We start from the raw sequence: 22,975 nt of genomic DNA, 5'->3' as shown, positions 1-22,975 counted from the left end.
TAGCGGGTTCTCCACCCCCATGTTGCCCCCCTCACTTAAAAGAGAAGGGCCCCCGAAATGGGCCCGACCCATTCCTCCCCTCACTTCAAACACAGGCCCAGCTCCCCTTTTATCCTGTTGACTCTCAACTGGGCTTTCCCCCACCGGCCCGCTTGCCCCCTTAGAGTCCCTTGTCATCTCCAAACAGGCCCTCCTGCCACCGCCTCCGAAAACGTCCCCGCCTGCAACTACCTTTTGGAGATGGCTGTCCAATCCTTCACCTAAACAGCCACTCTTCCCTCCAGAGCTTGACACGTCTTCTCTACTAGTCTGCTCCTGGCCAAGGTCTTTCTCCACTCCCTTGCTCGCGCGTGGATCACCACCATCGTCACCTCTAACCTTCGACTCAGGCGACCCTTCACTGTAGCTTCTCGGAACAACCATTGAAAATTTCGGGAGGACTTCCCACCACAACTGGATTGAGTAGCACATAGACCCGATCACTAGCTGCAAGGAGCCGGGAAGTCTTCTCCCGCTCGATCTCACTAGGATCCTAGCCCACTGCATTTGGACCGAATTTTCCGAACCTTCATCCACTTCTACGAATCCCCCACAGCAGTCCCCGATTTTAATGAGGACTTCACGGCTCCACAAATGCAAAGGGAGACCCAATACTCTCACCCACGACTCCTTGTAAGCCTCCTCCTTTACCAAGCACCCAGTCTCATGATGCCATCTTCTTTCCAAACTGATGAGTCTCTCCCTGAATCTTCTAGATCCTCTCATCAACACCCTTTCTGCCTCCAAGACATCCTCAAACTCAAAAAGGATTAAAGACCCCCCAAAAATATGCACCTGCATGCCAAATCTCAACTGCCAAGTGCTCCTAGCCCACAACTCCAACACCTGAACCTCTGAAACTAAAAAAGGTCCCTCCTCAAACTTCCCAACCAAGCACCTCCTAAGCTTTTCTTCTCTGCCTTGCACAGCTCCTTCTCCAATCTGCAACCAAATAGTCTCCTCCTCCAAACATTCATTCTTTTTTACTACACTTGCATACGACATCCTCTCACTTCCATTCTTCCCACTGTCAGCCTTCCGGCTGTTCCCAAACTCAGCCTGTGGCTCCACCTTTTTCTCAGAAAAAGGAACCACCCCGAGCGCCCTTAAATTCTCAGCCAATATGAACCATCCCCCATGGATTCCTTCTCCTTCTGGGAACACCAGAGAGAAGCTCTTTGTTTCTGCCGTGACCACCTTGCAGAAGATGAACCTTTCAGCCCCATTCTCCCGGCATTCCAGCCTAAAAAACCTTCCATTCTCCTTCCACCCTTTGCTCCACCTCGGCAACTCAACATCTCTGCAACAAGCTTCCACTCCTGCCAGAAGGCAGCTTAGACTGAGCTCCCCAAATCTGACCCACCTGGAGTAACCTCTTCCACGCTCCACTATGACCCCTCTCAGTCTCCCTCCAAGCCCCTCAATAGAGATCTCAAAGGACTTGGACTCCATTGCAAACCACCGTTTTCCTTCTTCCCTCATCTCTTGTCATGCATGACAGAAAGGTCTAGATTTCTCATAAACTTGAGCAGGAAAATAGTTGTTGTGATGTTTAGCAAGTTCACTAACTTTCATATTGAAAATCTAAAGCATTTTTATTCTTAAACAATAGAGGAAATAAAATCTTTAGATAGGTAAAGCTTGGGTGACCTGTTCTAAGGTGCGGTAAAATTATTTCTTTCTCACAAGTTGTAGAATATCCACATTGGAGACCCTAAAATGTTTCTGCTATGGCTTTGGTGTGCTCTTCAAGGATAAACAGTCCATCCAATTCCCTAGCACTGCCAACTGCCAATCCTCCTCCCCATGCACAGTTCCTGAAATTCACAATGAGTTGGGAAAAGTTTAGCAATGCAATTGAGGTGACAAGTAAGTTTACTGATAGAGATAAGATAGCATGATGAACTTAGGACATATAAGACAAATTTTAAGGTAAGGTCATTAGGAACAAATATTGAACCCCTTCTAGCAACAGATGAGAGAGATCCATCAACAATCTTAACCCTTTGGTGACCTGAGAATGGAAAAAATGAACCAAGTAAATTAGACAAACATGTCATATGTTTAGCTGCCTCTGAATCAATGATGAAGGGTTTGATTTTGAGTGACTGGTTTGTAGAATAGCAAGGAAATTGCCCTTTTGGGCTAGGTTTTCAGAAGTTTTACAGTTTCATTTTGACTCATAAACCTAGAGAAGTGCTCTAGTTGTTCCATGTTGAAGGTTGGTAGTCTAAGAGTGCCTGATTGCCATGTGTTTTATGTATTTGGCTATTCTACAACAGCTTGTGACCCTTGATTGCTGCCTTCATTGTTGTTGCTTCTACCCCGTTGTTTCCTTTGCCCCATGCCTTGTGGTTTGCCATGGAACCTCCAACCTGTCTTTCTTGCATGACATGATTTTTTGCAATGGTCACACCATAACTTGTCTTTTTTTTTTGATTGGTAAAGATAGGCATGTATATAATAACAAGAAAAAGTACACTAGAGTACACAAGATGTATACGAAGAGTACCTAAAAGAAGCCCTCAAAAGTGAGGACACAAAAAACCAAGGATTAAAATATCGAAAATTTCAAAAATATCTATAGTTGATTTTCTGAAAATATGAGGTAATATCGGATGAAATTTGGATAAAAATATGATGAGAAGGAAATTGATGAAAATTCATAAAAATATTGATTTTTTTTAAAATGATAAAATAAAGGATAATACATGTATTGAAAATTTTTTATTAAAGAAAATAATAAAAATGCCTTTGTTTTCAAAAGCTCCTTATTTTCAAAATGCCTTTCTCTTACAAAAGAGGGCCGAACTCAGAAGAGAGAGATTTCTAATGCCCAAAACCCCCTTTCTCTTATCCAAGCAAACAACCAACCTACCAACCAAATGAGGTTTTTTCTCCAAAGTCCCACGTCCCCAAAGAAAGTCCCTTTGAATCTTCTCTAACCTTAATCTGACTTTGTCTTTGTCATCTCCTTGCTTGCCAAAGTTCCTTTGACTACCCTGAAAGGCAGTTTTTGGATTGGCCACAGATTGAGGAGTATTAGCTATGAATAGTGCAGGATTCTCAGTTTGCTTACTACCCATCAATCCATCATGATTGAAAGTCTACTCTATTAACTTCCAATAGCATTGAAGACCTCTCTTAATGATGGAATAGGCTCCTTGACTCCTAGCTTGATCAAATTCAGTTTCTCCAAGAATTGCTTATATTTGATGCTATTCTCCACGCACTTCTAGTCCAAGTCTTGATATAGATCCATCTATTGATTTAAGTTTAATACATTATAGTAGGCTCTCACAGACATATTGCTTTGCTTGACTCCATTTTCTATTTGTTTTAACTCATACAATTGAGCATCATTCCCTAAAAGGGAATAGATCAAGTTTACTACTGCCCATATTTCTCTAGTTGTTGTATAGAAAATAATAGCTCTGATTGATTTCAAGTTCAATAAAGTTGACTAGCTAGGACATTAGCATAGAGTTTTCTACATCAGAGATGGGAAAACTTGGATCTGTTGGACTCGGAGCCTTCTTGGTTCCATTTTGCAAATCCATCTTCCCTCTCTCTTTGATGAAGAACTTCATAGATTGAGCCTATCTTTAGAGGTTCTGTCCATTAGGTTTGTGCACCGTGATTTAGATGGTAGGATCCTCATTTGGGCTTACAACTTGCCTAACAGAGCTCTGTGATTTTTAGAGGTGATTGACATCTTAATCCAAGGATGGATGCTAGATTAAATCAGAACAAACATGGAAGAAAGAACCCAAGAAGGGGCTCTAATCCCATGCTGGAAATAGTGTTCACAAATTTTGTATTAATCAGAGAAGAATTACAGCCTATTTATATGCAAGAATTAGCTAGACTCAAGGAAAAGATAGAGAGAATTAAGGTAGTTCAATTACAAGATATTCTAAGTTAAGAAAATATTTTACAAATAAGGATGAATTGGAAAAGAATAGGAAATAGTTTGCCAGTATCTTGATGAGGGAAAAAATTATTGATAGTTAGAGATTCTCTCAATAATTCAATGGCTAGCTGGAAAAATATTCCAGTATCTTTAACAATAAGTAAATGGATAATCTGTTGTAGGAAAAGTGTGTTTGGATGATGTAGAACATCATGAATCCTTCTCTGTTTTATCTTTGGCACAACCATTAATTTTTGCATTATGAGACTATAGCCTTGAATCATGGTTGCATAAATTGTGCCACTTCTTAGTTGTGTGTAACTTCAAAACCTTTCCTTCAATACCAAACCAACTATAGAATAATCTTAAGTTTGCTACCTATAGTCAAATCACAACAAGCTAGGGTTTTGGTTTTATAACTTTATGAAATGGGAATTATAGCTACTGCAAAAATTCAAATTTTCAAATAGTACAAAAATACCTTGTTCTCTGTGGATAAACCTTAAGGGGGTACATCCCCATTGTAGCATTTATACCCATACTTGATTTATCATCTGCCTTTTTCTTAGTTTACCCACCAATTGTCTATTTCTACTAATGACAACAATTTGAAAGGGTGGATCAGTAGTGTTCACTTGAAGCCTCTCTTAGTAACATTGGCAATATCTCCCCAATATACAATTAATATTTCTAGTGCATCTCCCGATTCTATTTTTACTGGAGCTATTATTGATCGTTTTATGCATTGAATTATTAGCTATGTTTTGGGTACTATGTTGGCATAATAATGTCCAAGGATGCAAATACTACAGGTGCTTGATCTCCCAAAATTAAAAGCAGTATTCAGGTTTTTGGATGCTTTTTTGTAGATGATAAGAGTTTAATTACAAAACCAAGGTAGGGGTTAATTCCAAGTTAGATGTGATGCTTTAGAATCTAATGGTTTATGTTATATAGGGCAAATTTAGTGAAATTGAAAATACAAATGAGTGTGCGATTAAAATTATTTGTAAGATGTCTAAAAAGCCATACATACTTTTATGTGCATATTTTGGGCGATTAAAATATATGTTTGAAATATGAATTTAGAAGATACATGCTAGGATAGAAGAGTGGCAATATGAGGAGGATTGAACAAGAAGTACTTGCATTTGTTAGAATGTACAGGCGACACCATTCGATCATGTGCAATATATATGTGACAGGATATTGGATTTTTCTTTAGGGACCTGATGGACCGGGATGTTTTGGTATGTTTGTCTAAAGTTAAAAGCAATTTCTGGTGTGTTCATTAAAAATGTGAAGAAGATTAAGTTGGACGAAGTAGATAATTTTAATTATAGAGAATGGACTTTGATTGGAAGTGATGTTTCCAGTTCTTTAATCTTGTTTCAAAATTTAATTTGGTGGCTTATAGGTTGGAAAATTTGCAAAAGAGATACTTGGAATGGTGTTGGGGAAGGTTTCAAATGTTGTTGTTGATTAGGATTTCATTTGTGACCCAAGACAAATAGGACTAGATATAAAGCCTTTAGTGGAAATGAATCAAATTCATAAAGGAAGTGGCTATAGAGATTTTGCTAGAGTGTAGTATAGTTTGAGGAGAAGGGTTCGTGGTTTGGTATTATGGATGTGGTAGTGCAGATTAATGGTTAAAAGAATTTACAGTTGCCATTTGAAAGCTATTATGACAATTTTGGTGACTGCTTCTCAGAAGAGGTGTGCTTGAATTTGGTACTGAGAGTGGGGTAAACCTATGGCAGGATTTTTTATACCTGGATACTTCTATTTTTGAGTTATAGTGAATAAGTTAAATGGTCAGAGGATGGTTTAGAATATTTGGCTGATAATTCTGTAGTTTGTTAGAAGATGTGAGTCACCTCTCTTTTGACCTTTGGTTAGCTTTTCTTACTTCTCAGGAGTAAGTGCAGGAGCAAGCATCTGCAACTGTAACTTTCATATAGAAATAGGAAAGATGACTGTAATCCACTTAAATGAATATATTAGCAATTGTTATATTCTCACCCTTATATTTCAAGGGGCTTACTCCACTCTATCTTTGCTTTAATATCCTAGTCTGTTTTGTTAAATAGGTTAATGAAAGACTAACATAAGCGTCAGTTGAAGGATCTAATTTTCTATCCTAATGGATAAAAAAACCCTGAAAAGCAGTTTAAGCTTCTACATGTCCTTACTATTGCCATGGAGGTATTTAGTTGTTTGTGATAGCCATGGAGGTATTTAGTTGTATGTTGAGAAGGGCTATTAGTGGGGGCTTCTTATCTGGGTGGAGGGTGAGAGGTAGGAGTGGTGAGGGGGTTCAAATCTCGCATTTGTTATTCGCGGATGACACGTTGGTTTTTTGTGAGGAGTCTTTAGATCAGATGACTAATCTAAGTTGGCTTCTCATGTGGTTTGAGGCGTGTTCAGGATTGAAGATCAACTTAGAGAAGAGTGAGTTGATCCCAGTGGGTAGGGTGCATGATATAGAGGGTTTGGCCTTGGAGTTGGGTTGTAAAGTGGGTGGGCTTCCTTCCTATTATCTGGGATTGCCTTTAGGGGCACCTTTCAATTCATTGGCTGTGTGGGATGGGGTTGAAGAGCGTTTTCCTAGAAGGCTTGCTATGTGGAAGAGGCAGTATATATCTAAAGGAGGGAGACTCACCCTAATCAGAAGTACTCTTTCTAGTATGCCTATTTACTTTATGTCTCTATTCTACTTGCCAAGAAAAGTGAGGTTGAGATTGGAAAAGATTCAAAGGGATTTTTTGTGGGGTGGGGGAGCTCTCGTCCAAAAGCCACACCTTGTCAGGTGGAACTTGGTTTGCTTGGATAAAAAGAAAAGCGGGTTACGTGTGAGAAATTTAGCTATGATGAATAGTGCTCTTTTGTGTAAGTGGAATTGGCGGTATGCTAATGAAAGAGAGACGTTTTGGAGGCGTGTAATTAGTCTCAAGTATGGCGAAGAGGAGGGGGGATGGCGTACTCGGGAAGTAAATGGGAGAAACGGTGTTAAGCTTTGGAAAGCAATCAGGAAGAAGCGGTTTCTTTTAGATGGTAGGTTAGCTTACCATGTGGGGAGTGGGCAAAGAGTGAGAGTCTGGACGGACAAGTGGTGTGGAGATGAGCCACTTTGTGAGTCATTTTCCTGTCTTTTCTCCATCTCCTTGTCTAAGAATGCTTGGGTTTCGGAGGTTTGGAACCCCGTTGGTGATGGGGATGGTTGGACTCCTCTTTTTGCAAGGGCGTTTAATGATTGGGATATCGAATTGGTGGAGCTTTTGTTGAAGAAGATCCATGCCTTTCGGGTACAAAGGAAGGAGGAAGATAGAGTGATTTGGACAGCTTCAAATGATGGCGTTTTCTCAATTAAGTCTCTTTATTCTATTTTGGAGTGTGGGGGTTCTTCTATGTTCCCTAGTGAAAGTATTTGGAGGGTAAGAGTGCCTCCAAAGGTAGCTTTCTTTGCTTGGGAGGCTTCCTGGGGTAAAGTCTTAACTTTGGAGCAACTTCAAAGGAGGGGGTTCTCTTTGGCAAACTGGTGCTTTCTTTGTCTATCTGGAGCAGAAACGGTGGATCACCTCTTTTGTGTGAAGATGCGGGTCTTGTGGAACATTCTTTTCTCCCTTTTTGATGTGTCTTGGACTCTTTCGTGTACAGTGAAGGAAACCCTTCTTGGATGGAATGGACTTGGCAAATGACTCCTTTATGTTTATTTTGGTCAGTTTGGAAGGAGAGGAATAGACTAGCTTTTGGGAATGAGGAGCTCTCGCTTCAAAGATTGAAATATTCTTTTGTATGTAATCTTTGGTCTTGGGTCAGGGTTTCCTTAGTAGCGAGCCCTTCTTCTCTTGTAAGTTTTTTAGGCTGGATAGGCTTCTAGTAAGGGAAGGCGGTGTGTATACTCCCTCTATACTTTGAGGACACTGGTTTTTGGTGTTTCCTCTCTTTGATTAATATACTTACTTTTTACTTATAAAAAAAAATGTACTTACAATTGCCATGCCAACTATTCTTTGGCCTAAGAACCAAACTCATAGGATTGGAGTCCGTGTTAGGTAAATGGTTCATGATTGGGAATTAGAAGTGGTTCTGATTTGGTCTCTTTCTTTTTCTCTTTTTTTTTTTTCATGCTTGTTTTATTTTTGTTTTTTTATTTTTGAGATGGAACAGCCTCCCCATATTCAAATCAGAATGTGTGGTTATCTGGAGAAGAGGCTCAAATGGTATGTTTTCCAAAAATTATTTTATCATTAGTTGAGATGCATTGTGAATGGTGTTTCTTGCTCTAAAAGGATGTGGACTTATGTTCTAGTGAAAATGAATTTGTTTTATAAGTGCTAGAGAAAAATGTCTGATAGTGGGTTGATAAATAGAAAGTGGTTGATTCCAAGCTAATGTTACATGTGAAAGAGAAATGAAGTAGATATTTTGCTTGGTGGCTCTACATTTTGCTTTTCTCATATCTTTATTTGGAATTCCTTGAGTTTTGCCTACACTAGAAACCTTATGTGGATGGTGCACTGATGGTGGGGATATGATAAACATGATTATATAAAAAAGGCAGCTTAAAATTTTCATTGTGTTTTTAGCAGTAAGATAGATTTATTTTTTAGAAAGAGCTGATCCCATGAATTCTAAAGATGTACTATCAAGATCCTTGTTCTTGTGGAGCTTGCCTTCTATATTATTGGATCTGCCTTTTTATTCTCTTCTTGAGTTGTTTTCAGTTGTACTGTGTTGATTCTCCTTTTTATGGCTCAAGGAACATTCATAGCTCTAATTGCTTGTGATATTACTCAATTTGGAATTGAGGCTGATATTATAACTAGTAATTCACTTGCTTGTGATATAACTCAATTTGGAATTGAGACTGATATTATAACAAGTAATTGACTTGTCTGTTAAGGTCTTTATATATATTTTTTTTCACGCTATTTTTGTTTTCTTTGTTTGTCAGAGTTGTTCGTTCCTACTTACTGCACTATGGCTATGAAGATACACTAAATTCATTTGACTTGGCTGGCAAAAGTAATGTTCCTCCAATCTCTTTAGATCAAGGAAGTGGCTCCAATGAAGAAGGTCGCATGTATGCATTGAGTCAAAGGAAGGTTCTTCGCCAGGTATGAAAAATGTTTAACCATGGTTCTAGTTAAAATGCAATAGTTGTCATACTAGTCTTGCCTATCAGGAAAAAAAAGAAAAAAGAAAATGAAGAAACTAGTATGCATGGGCAGTTCTCTGCTTTTGTATGTTAATTTTCCTTTGATTTGATTGTTTTTTAGTCATCATCACTACTACTTCGACCACTACTATTACTTTTTCCTTTTTCAACAATTGAAAGTTTGTTTACTATGAAAGCTTCTATTGTGTCTAAATATGTATAAAAACCATTACCCTATATCATTTTGAGTTTTGAATCATTTTTCTCCTTTTTCTTTCTTTGTGAACATATATTCTGTCACCATTTACTTAGGGATGTGTTATCTGCTTTTGCAATTTCTCTCTATGAAATCTGATTTTGGAATCCCTTTGGAGAAATGTGAAATTAGCCTATTTTGTTTGTTGTGCTATAATGATTACTTGTTAAGATGGATGAGCTGGCAAAATGGAATGTAAAACTAGAAATAAACATTGTTGAGAGAATATGGGAATTTTGATAGTTACTACAATAAAGATAAAAAATCACTGAGGTGTTTGTCATCATGATGAAGGCCATTGGGCTAGCAACATGGGAAGAGAACTGTGCAGGTTGTGGCTTGCCCTAGAGAAATCAGTGAGCGAGTGGTTAGAACTGATTTATCTCCGTATAGTGGATAAGAAGCAGCATTTCTGGAGCTGTACCAATTTGTTAGAAAAGGATCTGTACAACTGCTGTCAGAATGACAAAATTGATGGCTACTAAACAACATGGCCGATGCTTCTCTTCTGAGATTTTTTTTTTCCTTATCTAAAATGTATGAGAATGCAATTGTATTCTGTACAAAAAATGGAACTTTATCCAAGATTACTTGGATGAATTATTCTTTGAACAAAGTATGCAGAAAATTTGTATGCATGAAAGGCACTTGTGCAAAGAGTTTTGTGGGACTACAAGTGATATTTTGCTTATGAGCCTTATGGTTAAGATTGACATCTTGTCTTTTCTAGATCTTTAGATCTGGTGGATATGATTTTTAAATCCCACTTTATGAACTTAGTTTTTCCAAATTAATATTTTCTTTTGGGACTAGAGAGTTCACATAAACAGCAAACAATCTCAATTACATTTTCTTATTCTAAATGGTTCCAACTGGTGTATACAATTGTTGCAGAATGACCATTTTCACCAAATTACCCGCATTTTGCATATCTGCAACCTTTTATTCATCAATTTCTTTTACCTACTCAGAGAAATGTAATTCTGTGCTTGTTTTTGTAATGTTTCCTCATCTCTGAGGTTTATTATTTGTACTATAATTTTTTTAGCTTTAAGAGGATTATTTATTTATTGGCTTTGACTGATCTAATTTTTCCTCTATTGAAGCTAATCAGGAAAGGGAAAATTGATGCCGCACTTGGTAAACTTGGTGAATGGTATCCTGATATTGTTCAGGTGAACTATCTCAATTTTAGAGCTATCATTTAAAAGTGTTCCCTTTGCTTTTTATGAATGTGTGAGAAATTAAATACCTAGCCAAATGTGATACCATGAATGCCTGTTTTCTTATGTACATGGTTTTATTCATGTTTTTACACATTATGGGTGACCAATTTCCCCTTTGGGAGTGTCAGGGGCTTTGTTATTTGGTGTTGCCATTTGCATATTTTGGTGCCTTTTTGCCCTTCTTTTTGCTTTGGAGGATCTCTCATATTTTTTAATGTGTTCTTTTCTCCTTACCCCAACCTTCAGTTCCTAATTATTAAAAAAAAAAAAAAACAAAGACCATTGGTGCTGCACATGTATTACCCCATGTACCAATTTTGTGCTCCCTCCTTTTCAGTCCTGATCCCATCATGAACCTTCTCTTTTAATTTCCGATAAAATGGCATCAGACATCTTGGTTGTTAGTACTGCAAATAGTTATGAATATAGCATGATGCAACACATTGTGTGATACATTAGGACTTTTTTGTAACATTGCTACACATTACATCATTTTCTATAATTTTTACTAAACATGGAATAGGTTTTAAAGCCTTTTCTTTGTGTATTATATTTTTATCTGGAATGATTATAGAAGACTTTTAAAATTGAAGGTTTTAGGGCTCTCTTCTCCATCTCGCAAAATTTCAAAATCCTTTATCCATAAAACTCCAAACTTAAATGTCCTTCTGTTTTATATATGGTCGTATACTTGCAAGACATCTGTTTGATGCAACTTGAGGAAGGATTTGAAGACTTGTTGGTAATTGCCTGTTAGACACACTTTTTGTTTGTACTTCTCTGTTTCATTTTATTTTATTTTTATTTATTTTAATTTTTTATTGTGGGTTTCTTCTTGACTCCTATTATTTTCTTTTATTGTGGGTAGCTATCTTCTTGGTTTTTTTAAAGTTGACTGAGTGACAAAATGAAAGGAAAGAGTGTTGATGATGGAAGCAATTAATACATGTTATTGAGGCACACTTGGAAGGTTGATATTGGAATTCTAATCATGCTCTAATGAATGAATGGAGAGGTATTATTAGATGAAATACTATTTATCTTATCCTCACCAGAATGTTTTGGTGTCATTGAAAAATTTAGAGAACCATAGAATGAGTGCAAAAATTTTGATTGAGTTGGTGAACAGAATGATGATAATGATGAAGAGTTCTTCCAATTTGTTTTTCTAAAGAAGAGGGAAGGAAAAGGGGGAAGCAAATTATTCTGAGATCAATGGTGAAGGATCATCATCCTTAATGTTTGGATATCTTTAGTTCTATATGTGGAAACTGTTTCCCCTTTAATTTTTTTTTGGTCCATTATAAGATGATGAATTCCTCGATTAAGCATAGAAAGAGATTAAGATTACCTTGTTACCCTGAGTTTAGAGTTAAATTATTTACCAAAAAATTGAAAATGTGAATTGAATCTTAAACAAATTTTTAATTGTGTGGTAAAAATTTGTCTAGAGGATGGAGTGATGGGAGAGCATGATCCATTACTAACTTGTAAATAGTTGAATAAGGAGTATTTTTTCTTAAATTCATGAGGACTTTTCATTCAGAGTGCTGAAACTTTGTTTGAGTTCCTTGATTTCTTGGTAGAAGAGCCTAGAGAGGAGAATGATATTATAGTGGTGTTGAATCTTACTGTATGCATTTTTCATGTGTAGTGACATCAGTGACTTTCCCACCATATAAAAATGGTAATAGTCATAAAACAGAGAAGTAGTGTGTATATTTTTCATGGCTTGGGTGTTCAATGTGATATGATGGCATATAAGGAATTGGCAAACTCAAAGTGATACCTTTGCTATGCCTATCAAATTTTCAAAGGTAGTTTGAACTAAAAGATTCAACTTAGAGCTACCTTTACTGCATGAGAGTGGGCTTAAGATTGTATACATATGCTCAGAAAAGTGATGGAATGGTGAGTCTGAGAGTTGTGTTATATAAAAGTTTGTCAATCTACTGATGTTTTTTTGAAACGTGTCCTGTCCTCTTGAGAAGGCTCTAAGTCCTGCAGATGGGAATGGTTGGTATTGATAGGATTTTTAGTTTGGTGTTTACTTTTCTCCTTTGTGTTTGATAAACATAAAAGAAACATAAACAAACAAAATTCCATTTACAACAACTGCTAGGTCTGGGGAACTGGTTTCGTATTGGTGCATGCACTTTGATGATCCTTCTATTTCTTTCCTCATATTTTCATATTTGGATAAGTTTTTAATAGGTATGTTTGTATTCCTATAAATTGCCCTATATATATAGTTTATGACCATGATTCTATGTTATGAGCGATCTAGAATTCCTCAATCTTTTTTCTGGGTGCTGTGTTCTAATAGATGGGAGCTTACTCTTGGCCATTGATGCTGGACTTGTTTCTTTGCATGTTCTGAATTCAAAACTCCATGCGAGTATCAAGCAGTGATTTTTATTTTTTATTTTATTTTTTTGTGTATGTAGTATTAATTTTCTTCACCCATAATGTTATGACATATTTTATTGTTATTCTCTGTATGATGATTGTTCTATTTCATGCAAGTCTTGACAGCCAAATTTGCTTAATGCAGGATGATAAATCAGCTACTTGCTTTCTGCTTTACTGCCAAAAATTTATAGAACTAGTTCGGGTATATGGTTTCTTCCTTCTTATTTCATTTGCCAATTTCTTTATTTTATAGAAACTCAGCCAATTAGTAATGTGTTTAGAAGACTATACCTTTCTCTGGAAGGAATAGATGCAAATGTCTAGGTACATGCCTTGAGCATCTTTTTTTTGATTGCTCATAAAGATGATGGCATGAGGTGTTTCTTTCTTACAGAATGCTATATTGCTGACCTAGATACCCTAGCATAGGAGTTTGTTTTAGTCAATTCTGTCATAAGCCCTTTCTGCCTTTTAGTTTTGGTCGGGAAACCATGAATTGTTTAGACTTTACTAGTCATGCTAGTTTTGTTATTAGTCTAAATGGTTTTATCACAAATGAGGTATTTATCGAACATTTTGACCGTAGTTTAAGAAATCTATATCTGGTGTGCAGGTTGGAGAGTTGGAGGAGGCTGTGTCATATGGAAGGACTAAATTGGCAAAATTCTTTGAGTTACCAGGTTTTGAGGAGCTAGTTCAGGTACTACGCAAAATTCTATTGTTTAGCATGATATAGTTCCTTGCTGCCTTCTGCACAATAAGCAAAATTCTGTGATGTTGGTTGGTTAGCACCAGCAAACTCATGGGAAGGGATACCTATTCTTGTGAGATTTGCAGCTGGATTCTCATTTACTCTCCCTCACCCTCTCTCTTTCTCTATAGGACTGTGTTGCATTACTGGCATATGAACAACCTCATAAGTCCGTGGTTGGATATCTTCTTGAAGATTCACAGAGAGAGGTTGTGGCTGACACAGTTAATGCCATGATCCTGCTAAGAAATCCCAAGGTGACAGATACACAAGTTTGCTTGCGTTCAGATCTTGAGAAGTTACTCCGGCAGCTAACTGCTTCCTGCTTGATGAAGAGGCAACTGGAAGGGGATCAAGGTGAAGCTTTCCATCTGCACAGGGTACTGAACAGCGGTGACGAGTAAGTGAGGGTTGATATTTTCATCACCGATCTTCCACCTTGTTAATAGGGCCGTTTTTCCTTTCTCCCTAAACTGCATTACAAACGATCAGATTTGTTATTAGCTCTGGTAACACTGAATAGAGCCCCCCTTCATGTCTTCACAATAATGCTTCATTCCCTTACATAACTGGGGGTGTTCTCTATCTGCCTGCCTGTCACTTGAAACCTCACAAATTCAATCGTGAATGAAAATCCCTACTTGAACTCAACAGCCATTTCTCTACTTAGTACTTCCGAATATTGAATATCTACATACCGTGACTGACATGTGTATATATCAAGTATGTCTCGGTTTTTTCATATATTCAGTTTGAAGATAACTTTCAGAATTTGTCAAAACCTTCAACTTTGATGCTCCATTTGGTATGTGTGAGGTATTGTTATTATAAGTACAAATGCGCAAGAAAAGGGCTTCATTCAGGATTTCAGCATCTTGGGACGGCAAAAGGGACCAAGCAAAGCCATGATCTTCAGACATCACATATTTCTTTCTAGTAAAATTTATGGTGGTTTTTGCAAATCCTATTGTCCGTTTGGTCATATTTTTTTAATCTTATTTTTAAGAACTGTTTTAAGTTAGAAAACAAAAAACAGTTTTGTGTTTTATAAACCTAGAGTTGTTTGCCAAGTTTTTGAAAACTGTTTTTAAAAATAGAAAACAAAAAAATTTGTTTGGATAAGTTCTTTGCAAAAATATTTTTTTTTGTTTTGATTTAAAAATGTTGTAAATTTAATTTATATGATATAATTTAAATTTAAGTCAAATCTTATTAAAAATGAAAATGGTTTTATAATTATAAATAAATTAAAAGATAAATATATAGCTTTTAGTAAAACATGAATAATACTATTATAATAAAATCATAAGTTATATTTTTTTTAAAAAAAAAAAAAAGTATTATTTTAGTAAATGTTATAAACATATGGGTATTAAAATCTTCAGAATTTTTTTGGCTAAAAATGAAAAATAATAATATTTTATTTAAAATGAATAATGAATAAAGTCTAGTTTTTTTAATATGTAAATATATCAAGTTTTTAAATTTAATTATAAATATAATATTCTAAAATGTTTTGATTTAATTTGTAATTAATTAGATAAGTTTTTTAATTCATAATTATTCTTAAAAAATAAAAAATTATTAAATAATTTAATTATTAATTATATATTATTTAATTTATAATTTATTTATCTAAATTCAAAATATATAATTATGTGTATAAGAACTCTTCTGGACGCCGGGGGGGGGGGGGGGGGGGGGGGTTCTTTTGGACATTTTGGCAGGCTCCTTTTTCAACACCTTTTTGCCACCTATAGGAGAGTTTTCTGCAGGCTAGTGGAGGGGATATTGGCTGCAGGAGAGACAGGTTGCAGGGCGGAGGCTCCCTCTATTTTGGTTTGTTTTAGAGAGAGGAAGAAAGCAAGGTAAAAAAGGCAGGAGGAACGGCTTTCAGCAGAGCACATTCTCCATTTTGGTGTGTGGGAACAGAGCGGAGGAGGTTTTGAGAGAGAAAGAATGGGGAGGGGATTAACAGGAGACCTTGGGAGAGCTTGCAGGGGGTTTTTTCACATAAAATTTGTTATTTCTTGATTGTTTCGTCCATTGATCAATTTCATTTATCATGGTTCCATTAATTTAAAAAGGCTTAATTCCGTCTCACTTAAAAATTTCAATTCTTTTATTGAAACTTCTTGAAATATTATTTTTGACAGGAAAGCTTGACAAACATTGCATATTGAGATTATCTTTGGGAAAGAGAAAGGGTGAGGGGAAGGAAAGATGAAATGCATTTTCAAACATCTATGAGCATTTTTATTTTTCTTTTATACATAAATCACAGCAGATTTTTACTTTGTTTAATTTTATTTTTATGGACAAAGTATCGAAAAAGCAAAAGATTATTTAGTAAACATGTGAATGAAAGAAAAATGTTGCTTAGTATTACCACCTTGCACGACACCATGCTATGGTTGTTCTCAAATAAAGCCTCATAATCAGGCCAATGACACTCTGCCCTGGCCAAAAATGGTACATACTTTTGGCCACTGATTATTATACTAAGGGGGTTGAAGCCAAGGTGTATATGTAAATAAAAGGAAAGGCCACTGATTTGTCATATCCTGAACGTACATTGATAACTAACAATGACAACCAGCTCGACTGTAAGGAATTCAAAAGCTTATGTGATCTTCTGCTCCATATGCTAAGGCAAAAAGGGTTTATCCTGTGGATTCTCTCTTAGTTGTTTTGCTTCATGACCATTGCCCTGGGGGTGCCCAGGAGTAGAGAAAAGAGAAGTATCTTTCGTAAGTGTTGTTGAGTACTATTGAATACAAATAACTACTTATATGAAGACAATTCCAAAAGAGAGATTGGGCTATTCGGTAAGGTGACAGAGGGAAAGCTAGCTATTACCTAACTAGGAAGGATCCTGTACAGTTGGTGTTGTGCGTAAACGAGAGGAGTATAACATATTAAACATTTAGACGGACCAAAGATTTCCTATCCATGGCATGCCTGTAATCTACAGAAGGCCTATATCAAAAGTTCAAGTGTAACAACTCCACAAATCCCTCAAGGGGCATGATTTGTATGCGAGCCATTGTTTTCTAAGAGCTTAAAAGAATTATTTTGTGAAAGAAGAGCAAGCAAATCATTCTACTTAAGCCTTTGTTTGTGCTAGTACCCACTTGGAGGTTAATGGAAAATTTTTAAGGTTGTATACAACAAAACATGGAACGAAACTCATCATTTTGATCAAGGTTAGTAAGCAAGTGAAAGATGGCAAGGAATGCAAAGAATGAACAACAGAAAGGGAAAATTTTGAGCCTGGTATCGAAATGCAAAGCTCATTCTGATGCAAATATTGACATAGCTCAATAGCATATTCCACAGGAGAGAAGGACAAATCAATACAAGATAGCCTATTTCGAAATTAAATTGATACATAGTATGTGGTATCGATTCTTGGCAGTGTGTGGGAGGTTCCTGAAACTCTTCAAATCAATAGCAGGCATCCATATTGATATTAATTGATACCAGGATCAATACTACAGCTGTTTGTCAAAATCAATTTAGATACTGAAACCAAACCAATACCTTGAAACTATTATCGCCATGTATCGAATTTTTATTATGCAGTATCGAAATTTTTGATACCAAATTGGAACTTTTGCTATTTTTACCATTTTTTTTTATTGTAATTCTAATGTTAGGTTGTAATTGACTATTTTGGTTTTGTTCCTAATGGATTCTAGATGCTTTTAGATGATGTGGCTTTAGGAGATATTACTACTTGGCTTTATGCACTATGTATAGGTTAGTTGTTAGTTTGTTAGGAGCTTTTTAAAAAATTTTAGAGAATATTATTTGAATTTGAATTTTTTCCCTCTTCTTCCTCTCTCTCTCTCTCTCCACTTTCTATCATTTTCTTGACTCCAAAAAAGGCGATGAAGACAATTCTCACCATATTTAGTAGCCAACCTTTTCTCATTTGGAAGAGGATTGTTTTTAGTAGAGGGTCAACACTAGAAGTGCACAGGTATAATCCAGCTCTTATTGGAAGATTCATGATTCTCTAATCTATAGTGAAAGTTCTCTTGGGATCTCTCTTGAATTTAACACATGATGCAATGCTTTATATATATATATATTCTTTGAATGATTTCTTCTGTGCTAAATTCATTGCTGTTCATTTACATTTCATGTGTGTAAATTTTTAATAGATCTAAAAATGAACTAGGTTTTCATGTTCCATATGCTCATCTGAAAGAAGTGGAGGAAATTTGTTCCACTTTTCGGGATGCAAACATTCATATAGATCTAATGAGAATGAAGTTATTTCCTCTTACTTCAAAGACCTAGCAAAAACCTGTTTTAAGCCACAGAGTATTGGGAATTAGACAGAGCTACAAGCTGCATTCTTTTACAAGTTCGTCTCAGCCCAGAGAATAAGCACTCTTAAAAGAGAAATTTCGGATTTCACAGCAAAATATGGAAAAAAATTCATTTTTAGCTGGGATCATTTCAAGGAGACTATTAATGCATGCTTGTATCATGGCTTTGACAATTGGGTGTTTGTTTCATATTTCTATGAGAGGATGCTACCTCAGATGAAACAGTTGGTTGAAACTATGAGCAGGGGAGATTTTGAGTAGGAGTCCAGAAGGGGTGATTCAATTCCTTGAATATGTTGCTGATGTGTCAAAGAGTTGGGATGACCTAATGCCAAGGAATGAACCAAGGACGAACCAAAGTTAATTACAAGGAGTTAGACATGGGGGATGTACAATTTAGCTAAGATCTAGAAGTCCAAGCAAGGATCACTTCTTTAGATAGAAGATTGGAGGAATTGGAATCCAAGGAGAAGAACTCAATTAATGATGTTAGAGCTGTTATTCAATCTTGTGCCATAAATGAATCGAGGGAGCATGTTACTAATGAATCTCCTATCATTTCTATTGCCAAAGAGATCTTTAGTGAGCAGGCCAATGCCATAAGGATGTCAGTTGGTATGAATGGAGATATGTTCAAGTAGCAGTAAGATTCATCATTCTGTCATGCATATAACCCTGGTTAGAAGAATCACCCAAGTAAATGTTAAAGCAATCCTATTAATTTTCAAGGGAGTTTTGAAAGTCAGGGTGAATCAAGGAAGTAAGGGAGGTCAATATCATTAATTTAATCAACCATAATTTCAGGGTCCAAATCAATTTCAGAATGCTTAGTTTTCTTAGCCTCCTACATCATCTTCTCTTGAGGCCATGATGCAAGCTTTCATTAAGGAGCAAGGGAAATGCAATAAAGAGTTTACAAAGTCAGTTGCTGAATAAAAGAGATGGAATGAAGAGTAGAGGAAGTTCAATTAAAGGAATTTCAGTTGCTTTAATAAATATAACTTTATAAGTGAAAGAAGACTCACCTGAAAAGTCCACAGAGCCATAGGATCATGGATAATCATGGACAAACAAAATTATCACCGATTCAAGCATGCATGGCCATATCAACAGAAGAGAAAATTTTATTGAAAGAAGAGATTGGATGATGGTAGTCATCTTGGAGAGGTTTGTGCTTGAGCTTGAGCATGGGATTGTTGGTGGGTTTGTAACTGCAGCCACTAGAACTGTAGCCCCTTCCACATCCATTGGATCCTTCCCTGTCACTGCTTCTCTTGACTACATCATACCCTACTCTTGAGCTGTATTGTATATTATCTGGATGGATTCCTTCTAGATCTTCTGCATATATAAGACGTACCCCACACTTCTTCACCACATTGGAGGCTCTTGAGCTGAATCTGTTGGTTGCTTCAAAAGAAAGCTCAATCTGACTCAAGTCATTGGGGTCAATGAATGGTAACAATCTCAACTGAACAAGTGGTTGATAACCCAGCCAGACGTGTTTGGACCCAACATTGTTGCCTTTCGAATGTAAATCATGACTGAAGTCTTTCATTATTTTTCCATAACCAAGAACATCAGAATTCAAATGGCATGTAATTTTCCCAGGGAAATGTTCAAGAACTGAGCAGACAACAAATCCCAAGAAGTCATCATTATACCAATCTGTAGGTAGCTCTATTTTTATAGAAGATCTCACATTCTGATGCCATATCCACTCAGGAATTTCAATACCAGGAAAAACAACGCTAAATGCAATGTTTTCAAGAAATTTTTGCATCACAACAGCCAAAGTAGTTAGAGAGGAAACACTGGATTCGTCCTCAACTGGTTTGGAGCAATTATAGAATAGAAATTGTAGCCACTGCAACGTGCATACACCAGATGAGCTTGCTGAAAGGGATGTGCAATTGTACGGATCTATGTCTTGGACACATGATGGAAGCTCTGGAATTTCTATGAGATTCTGGCTCTGCCCCAACCGAAGGTCTTTTAGGTTAGTAAGTTCACTGATGCCAGCAGGTATGCTTAGAAAATTGTTTCTGCTTAGATCTAATTTCTTCAATGAGATCAAGGAGCAAATACCATCAGGGATTGCTCCTTCCATTAGTTTGTAGTCACTTAGGTTTAAATTTGTGAAGGAGCTTAAATATGGAAAAGAGGGCAAGCGCAAACCAATCCCATCTGAACTATTTCTATGCAATAACCAGAATGAAAAGAGCGGACTAAGTGAGGTGGGTGCTATTATTTTACATCCAGGATAGATCAATGCTCAGAGGTTTCTCAAAAGCACAATTGAGTCAGGTGGCTGTGTTACAGCAGTTCCATCTGCATGGAGCTGCACTAGACCTTGCAGGCTCCCAAGATTCTTTGGCAATTTGTCTAGCTGTGAACAACCTGAGACAATAAGTGTTTCAAGAGACTTCAAACTACACATGCCACTTGGAAGACTCACAAGCTTCTTGCATTTCCTCAGATTCAGTAAAACAAGGCCTTTTAGATGTTCAATTGAAGAGGGTAGCACTTCTATAGATGTTCCATCTAAAAGAAGCTCTTTTAAACATTCCATATGCTCTATCATTTCCGGAAAGCTCTCTAGTTTTGAACAGTCAGAGAGAAAGAGATGTTCAAGGGATTTCAACTTACAAGAACATGTGGGAAGACTTTTAAGATTTTTGAACCTTTTCAGATCCAATAAAACAAGTCCAGTGAGATGCCCAATTGAAGAGGGAAGTCCTTCAATAGCAGTTGAAGCTAAATAAAGCTCTGGTAAGTGTTCCATATTACCATGAACATCTGGAAACTTCTTGAGCTCTGACCAGCCGGAGAAATTAAGAATTTCAAGCATTTTCATGTCAATGATGCTCGGAAAACTTCTAAGCTTTTTGCAATTTTTCAAATTCAATAAAATAAGCTTGTCCAGCCTTCCAATAGATGGGTGAACTTCCATCAAACTTGAACAACCATCAAGAATTAGTTTCTCCAGATTTAGCGCACTAATTAAGAAGTCTGGAATTTCGATGAGGTGTTGAGAGCAACTGATTCTGATAGTATTTAACTTTTCAAGAAGCTGTAACCAAAGAGAAAAAAAAAAGACCTTCAATATGTAAGCTTTTATGAACTTAATGCTTATGTAAAGAAAGAAACACAAATAAATAATCAATCATCATACCATGTCACTTTCCCAAAGTTGTTTCAAGTTGCTGTAACACATGTCAAGTTCAACAAGGTCCTCAGCATAAAAACTTGATGGCAAAGATTCCAAAGGATATCCATGCCAATAGAGATATCTTAGCTCATAAGAAGGGAATTCAAAGTCTTTAGATAGCTTTACTTTATCGTCCTCCCTCAGAAGCAGATCCAAAGTCCCAAAAGATTTCGAGCAATCTAAGATTCTTCATCATTGAAAAGGCTTCAGTAATGATGTGTATCCGCGTCAATCTGAACAAGTTTAGAAGTATGCCTTCAATTGCCTCTGTTCCCTAAAATAAGCAAAGAGCAAAATACACAAAAACTAAATAATAATGTGACTTAAACAAAAATGAAATTGTTGAAGTTTACGTATTCCAGATAACATTCTAGTATGGAAGTAGGGTCATTAGCATTTTTCTCTTACCATTTTTTTTGTCAATACACGATATACAATCTCTGGATAGCACAATCTGCTGCATTTTCCAGGGTCTTCAGGAGATCCCTGCCATACAATGTCACGTCCCATTTGTTGTAACAAATCATGCATCTATATCTTATTGTCTAAAATAGTTATGAGGCACTTATCACTAAGGACCTGTATTCCACTTTCCGCATAGAAGTTGCAAGCATCTAGGATTCTTGTAACAAAATCTTTGTCCTCTCCGTTAAAGAAGCAAGCAATATCTAGGAATATCTCCTTTTGTGTGTAATCTAATTCATCATAACTTCTCTTGAGCACAATTTGAATTTCTTAGTTAGGTTCCCATTCTAGTTTATGCAATTCACTTTCCCATTGATGTATTGTCTTGCCAAATAGGAAACATCCCAAAACTTTGAGACCTTATGGAAGACCATTAACATATTGTACTACAGAGTTTGAAAGTGTTTCATGATCTTCTTTGGGATGGTTATGTTTAAACACATGCCAACTAAAGAGCTCAACAGCTTCCTTGTGATTTAATTCTTAGCCTCATATAATGCATCCATTTCATGCACATCTAGGAAATGTTTGTCCCTAGTTGTTATAATAATTCTACTTCTTGGACCATACTAATTATGATCACTAGCTAAGGCTTCTAGTTGGCTCATTGTCAACATCATCAAGAACAAGAAGAACCTTTTTAAAGCATAGCCTGTCTTTTATCATATAGATCCCTTCATCAACATTGCTTATAAATTTATTCCTTCCTGGCAAGATATCATGAAGGAGTTGTTTTTGTAAATAAGGTAGGCCTTGACTTTTGAAATCCTCTCTAACATTAGCAATAAAGCTAGTAATCATGTAATGAAAGGCAATTTGGTTGTACAAAACCTTGGCAATGGTTGTCTTACCAATTCCTCCAAGTCCATAAATCCCAATCATGCAAACATCATTTGATAATGGGTCTATCATTTTTGGAATAATTTCCTCCAAACAACAATCCATCCCAACGAGGTTCTTGTCAATAGGTAAGAGTTTCCGGTTCAATCTCATCAAAATAACACTAGTAATCTCCTCAATAATACCTGCCACTAGTAAAGCACATACATGGATTAGCCAACAAAGTAACAAACAACAGAAAACATGAAGTAAACTTGATTATTCTTGGTATAAGTTAAAAACCTGTATTATGGGCAAAAAATGTGTACAGGGGATATGGATGAATTAATTAGATCACACAATAAAGTGTTTTCACTAT

The 22,975-nt window shown here is 36.4% G+C and overlaps 2 protein-coding genes and 1 non-coding gene across 4 annotated transcripts in view; 1 reads left to right on the top strand and 2 right to left on the bottom strand.

Moving 5' to 3' along the window:
• The window catches only part of LOC117905993 (ran-binding protein M homolog), a 46,794-nt gene extending 32,260 nt beyond the window's left edge, over positions 1 to 14,534 (top strand). Inside the window, exons 6-10 of one of the 2 annotated variants that reach the window (XM_034818906.1) lie at positions 8,913 to 9,075; positions 10,479 to 10,547; positions 13,153 to 13,212; positions 13,624 to 13,710; positions 13,893 to 14,534. In XM_034818906.1, coding sequence (XP_034674797.1) covers positions 8,913 to 9,075; positions 10,479 to 10,547; positions 13,153 to 13,212; positions 13,624 to 13,710; positions 13,893 to 14,165 — 652 coding nt within the window. In that variant the 3' untranslated portion in view covers positions 14,166 to 14,534. The remainder of the gene's footprint in view (positions 1 to 8,912; positions 9,076 to 10,478; positions 10,548 to 13,152; positions 13,213 to 13,623; positions 13,711 to 13,892) is intronic. The other variant, XM_034818907.1, reaches the window with a different exon arrangement.
• A 3,627-nt stretch (positions 14,535 to 18,161) lies between these two features.
• Positions 18,162 to 18,268, bottom strand: LOC117908001. Its single transcript, XR_004650121.1, has one exon. It is a non-coding gene; the product is annotated as a small nucleolar RNA R71 (small nucleolar RNA).
• Positions 18,269 to 18,932: 664 nt separating this feature from the next.
• LOC117906431 (disease resistance protein RPS4-like) lies at positions 18,933 to 22,703 on the bottom strand. Its single transcript, XM_034819452.1, has 4 exons — positions 22,629 to 22,703; positions 21,721 to 21,798; positions 21,277 to 21,586; positions 18,933 to 21,174 (listed from the first exon to the last, which is right to left on the bottom strand). The coding sequence occupies exon 4, from the start codon at positions 20,209 to 20,211 to the stop codon at positions 19,189 to 19,191; it is 1,023 nt and encodes a 340-aa protein (XP_034675343.1). The 5' UTR covers positions 20,212 to 21,174; positions 21,277 to 21,586; positions 21,721 to 21,798; positions 22,629 to 22,703; the 3' UTR covers positions 18,933 to 19,188.
• Positions 22,704 to 22,975: the final 272 nt, after the last annotated feature.

Source organism: Vitis riparia, chromosome 18 (genome assembly GCF_004353265.1).
Source record: "Vitis riparia cultivar Riparia Gloire de Montpellier isolate 1030 chromosome 18, EGFV_Vit.rip_1.0, whole genome shotgun sequence".
NCBI classification, from domain to species: Eukaryota; Viridiplantae; Streptophyta; class Magnoliopsida; order Vitales; family Vitaceae; genus Vitis; species Vitis riparia.
This window is presented reverse-complemented; position numbering and strand designations above follow the sequence as displayed.

What these genes read in the sequence shown, in the direction of transcription:
- LOC117906431 (XM_034819452.1), bottom strand. Translation starts at nt 20,211, where the DNA reads ATGGAAGGAGCAATCCCTGATGGTATTTGCTCCTTGATCTCATTGAAG.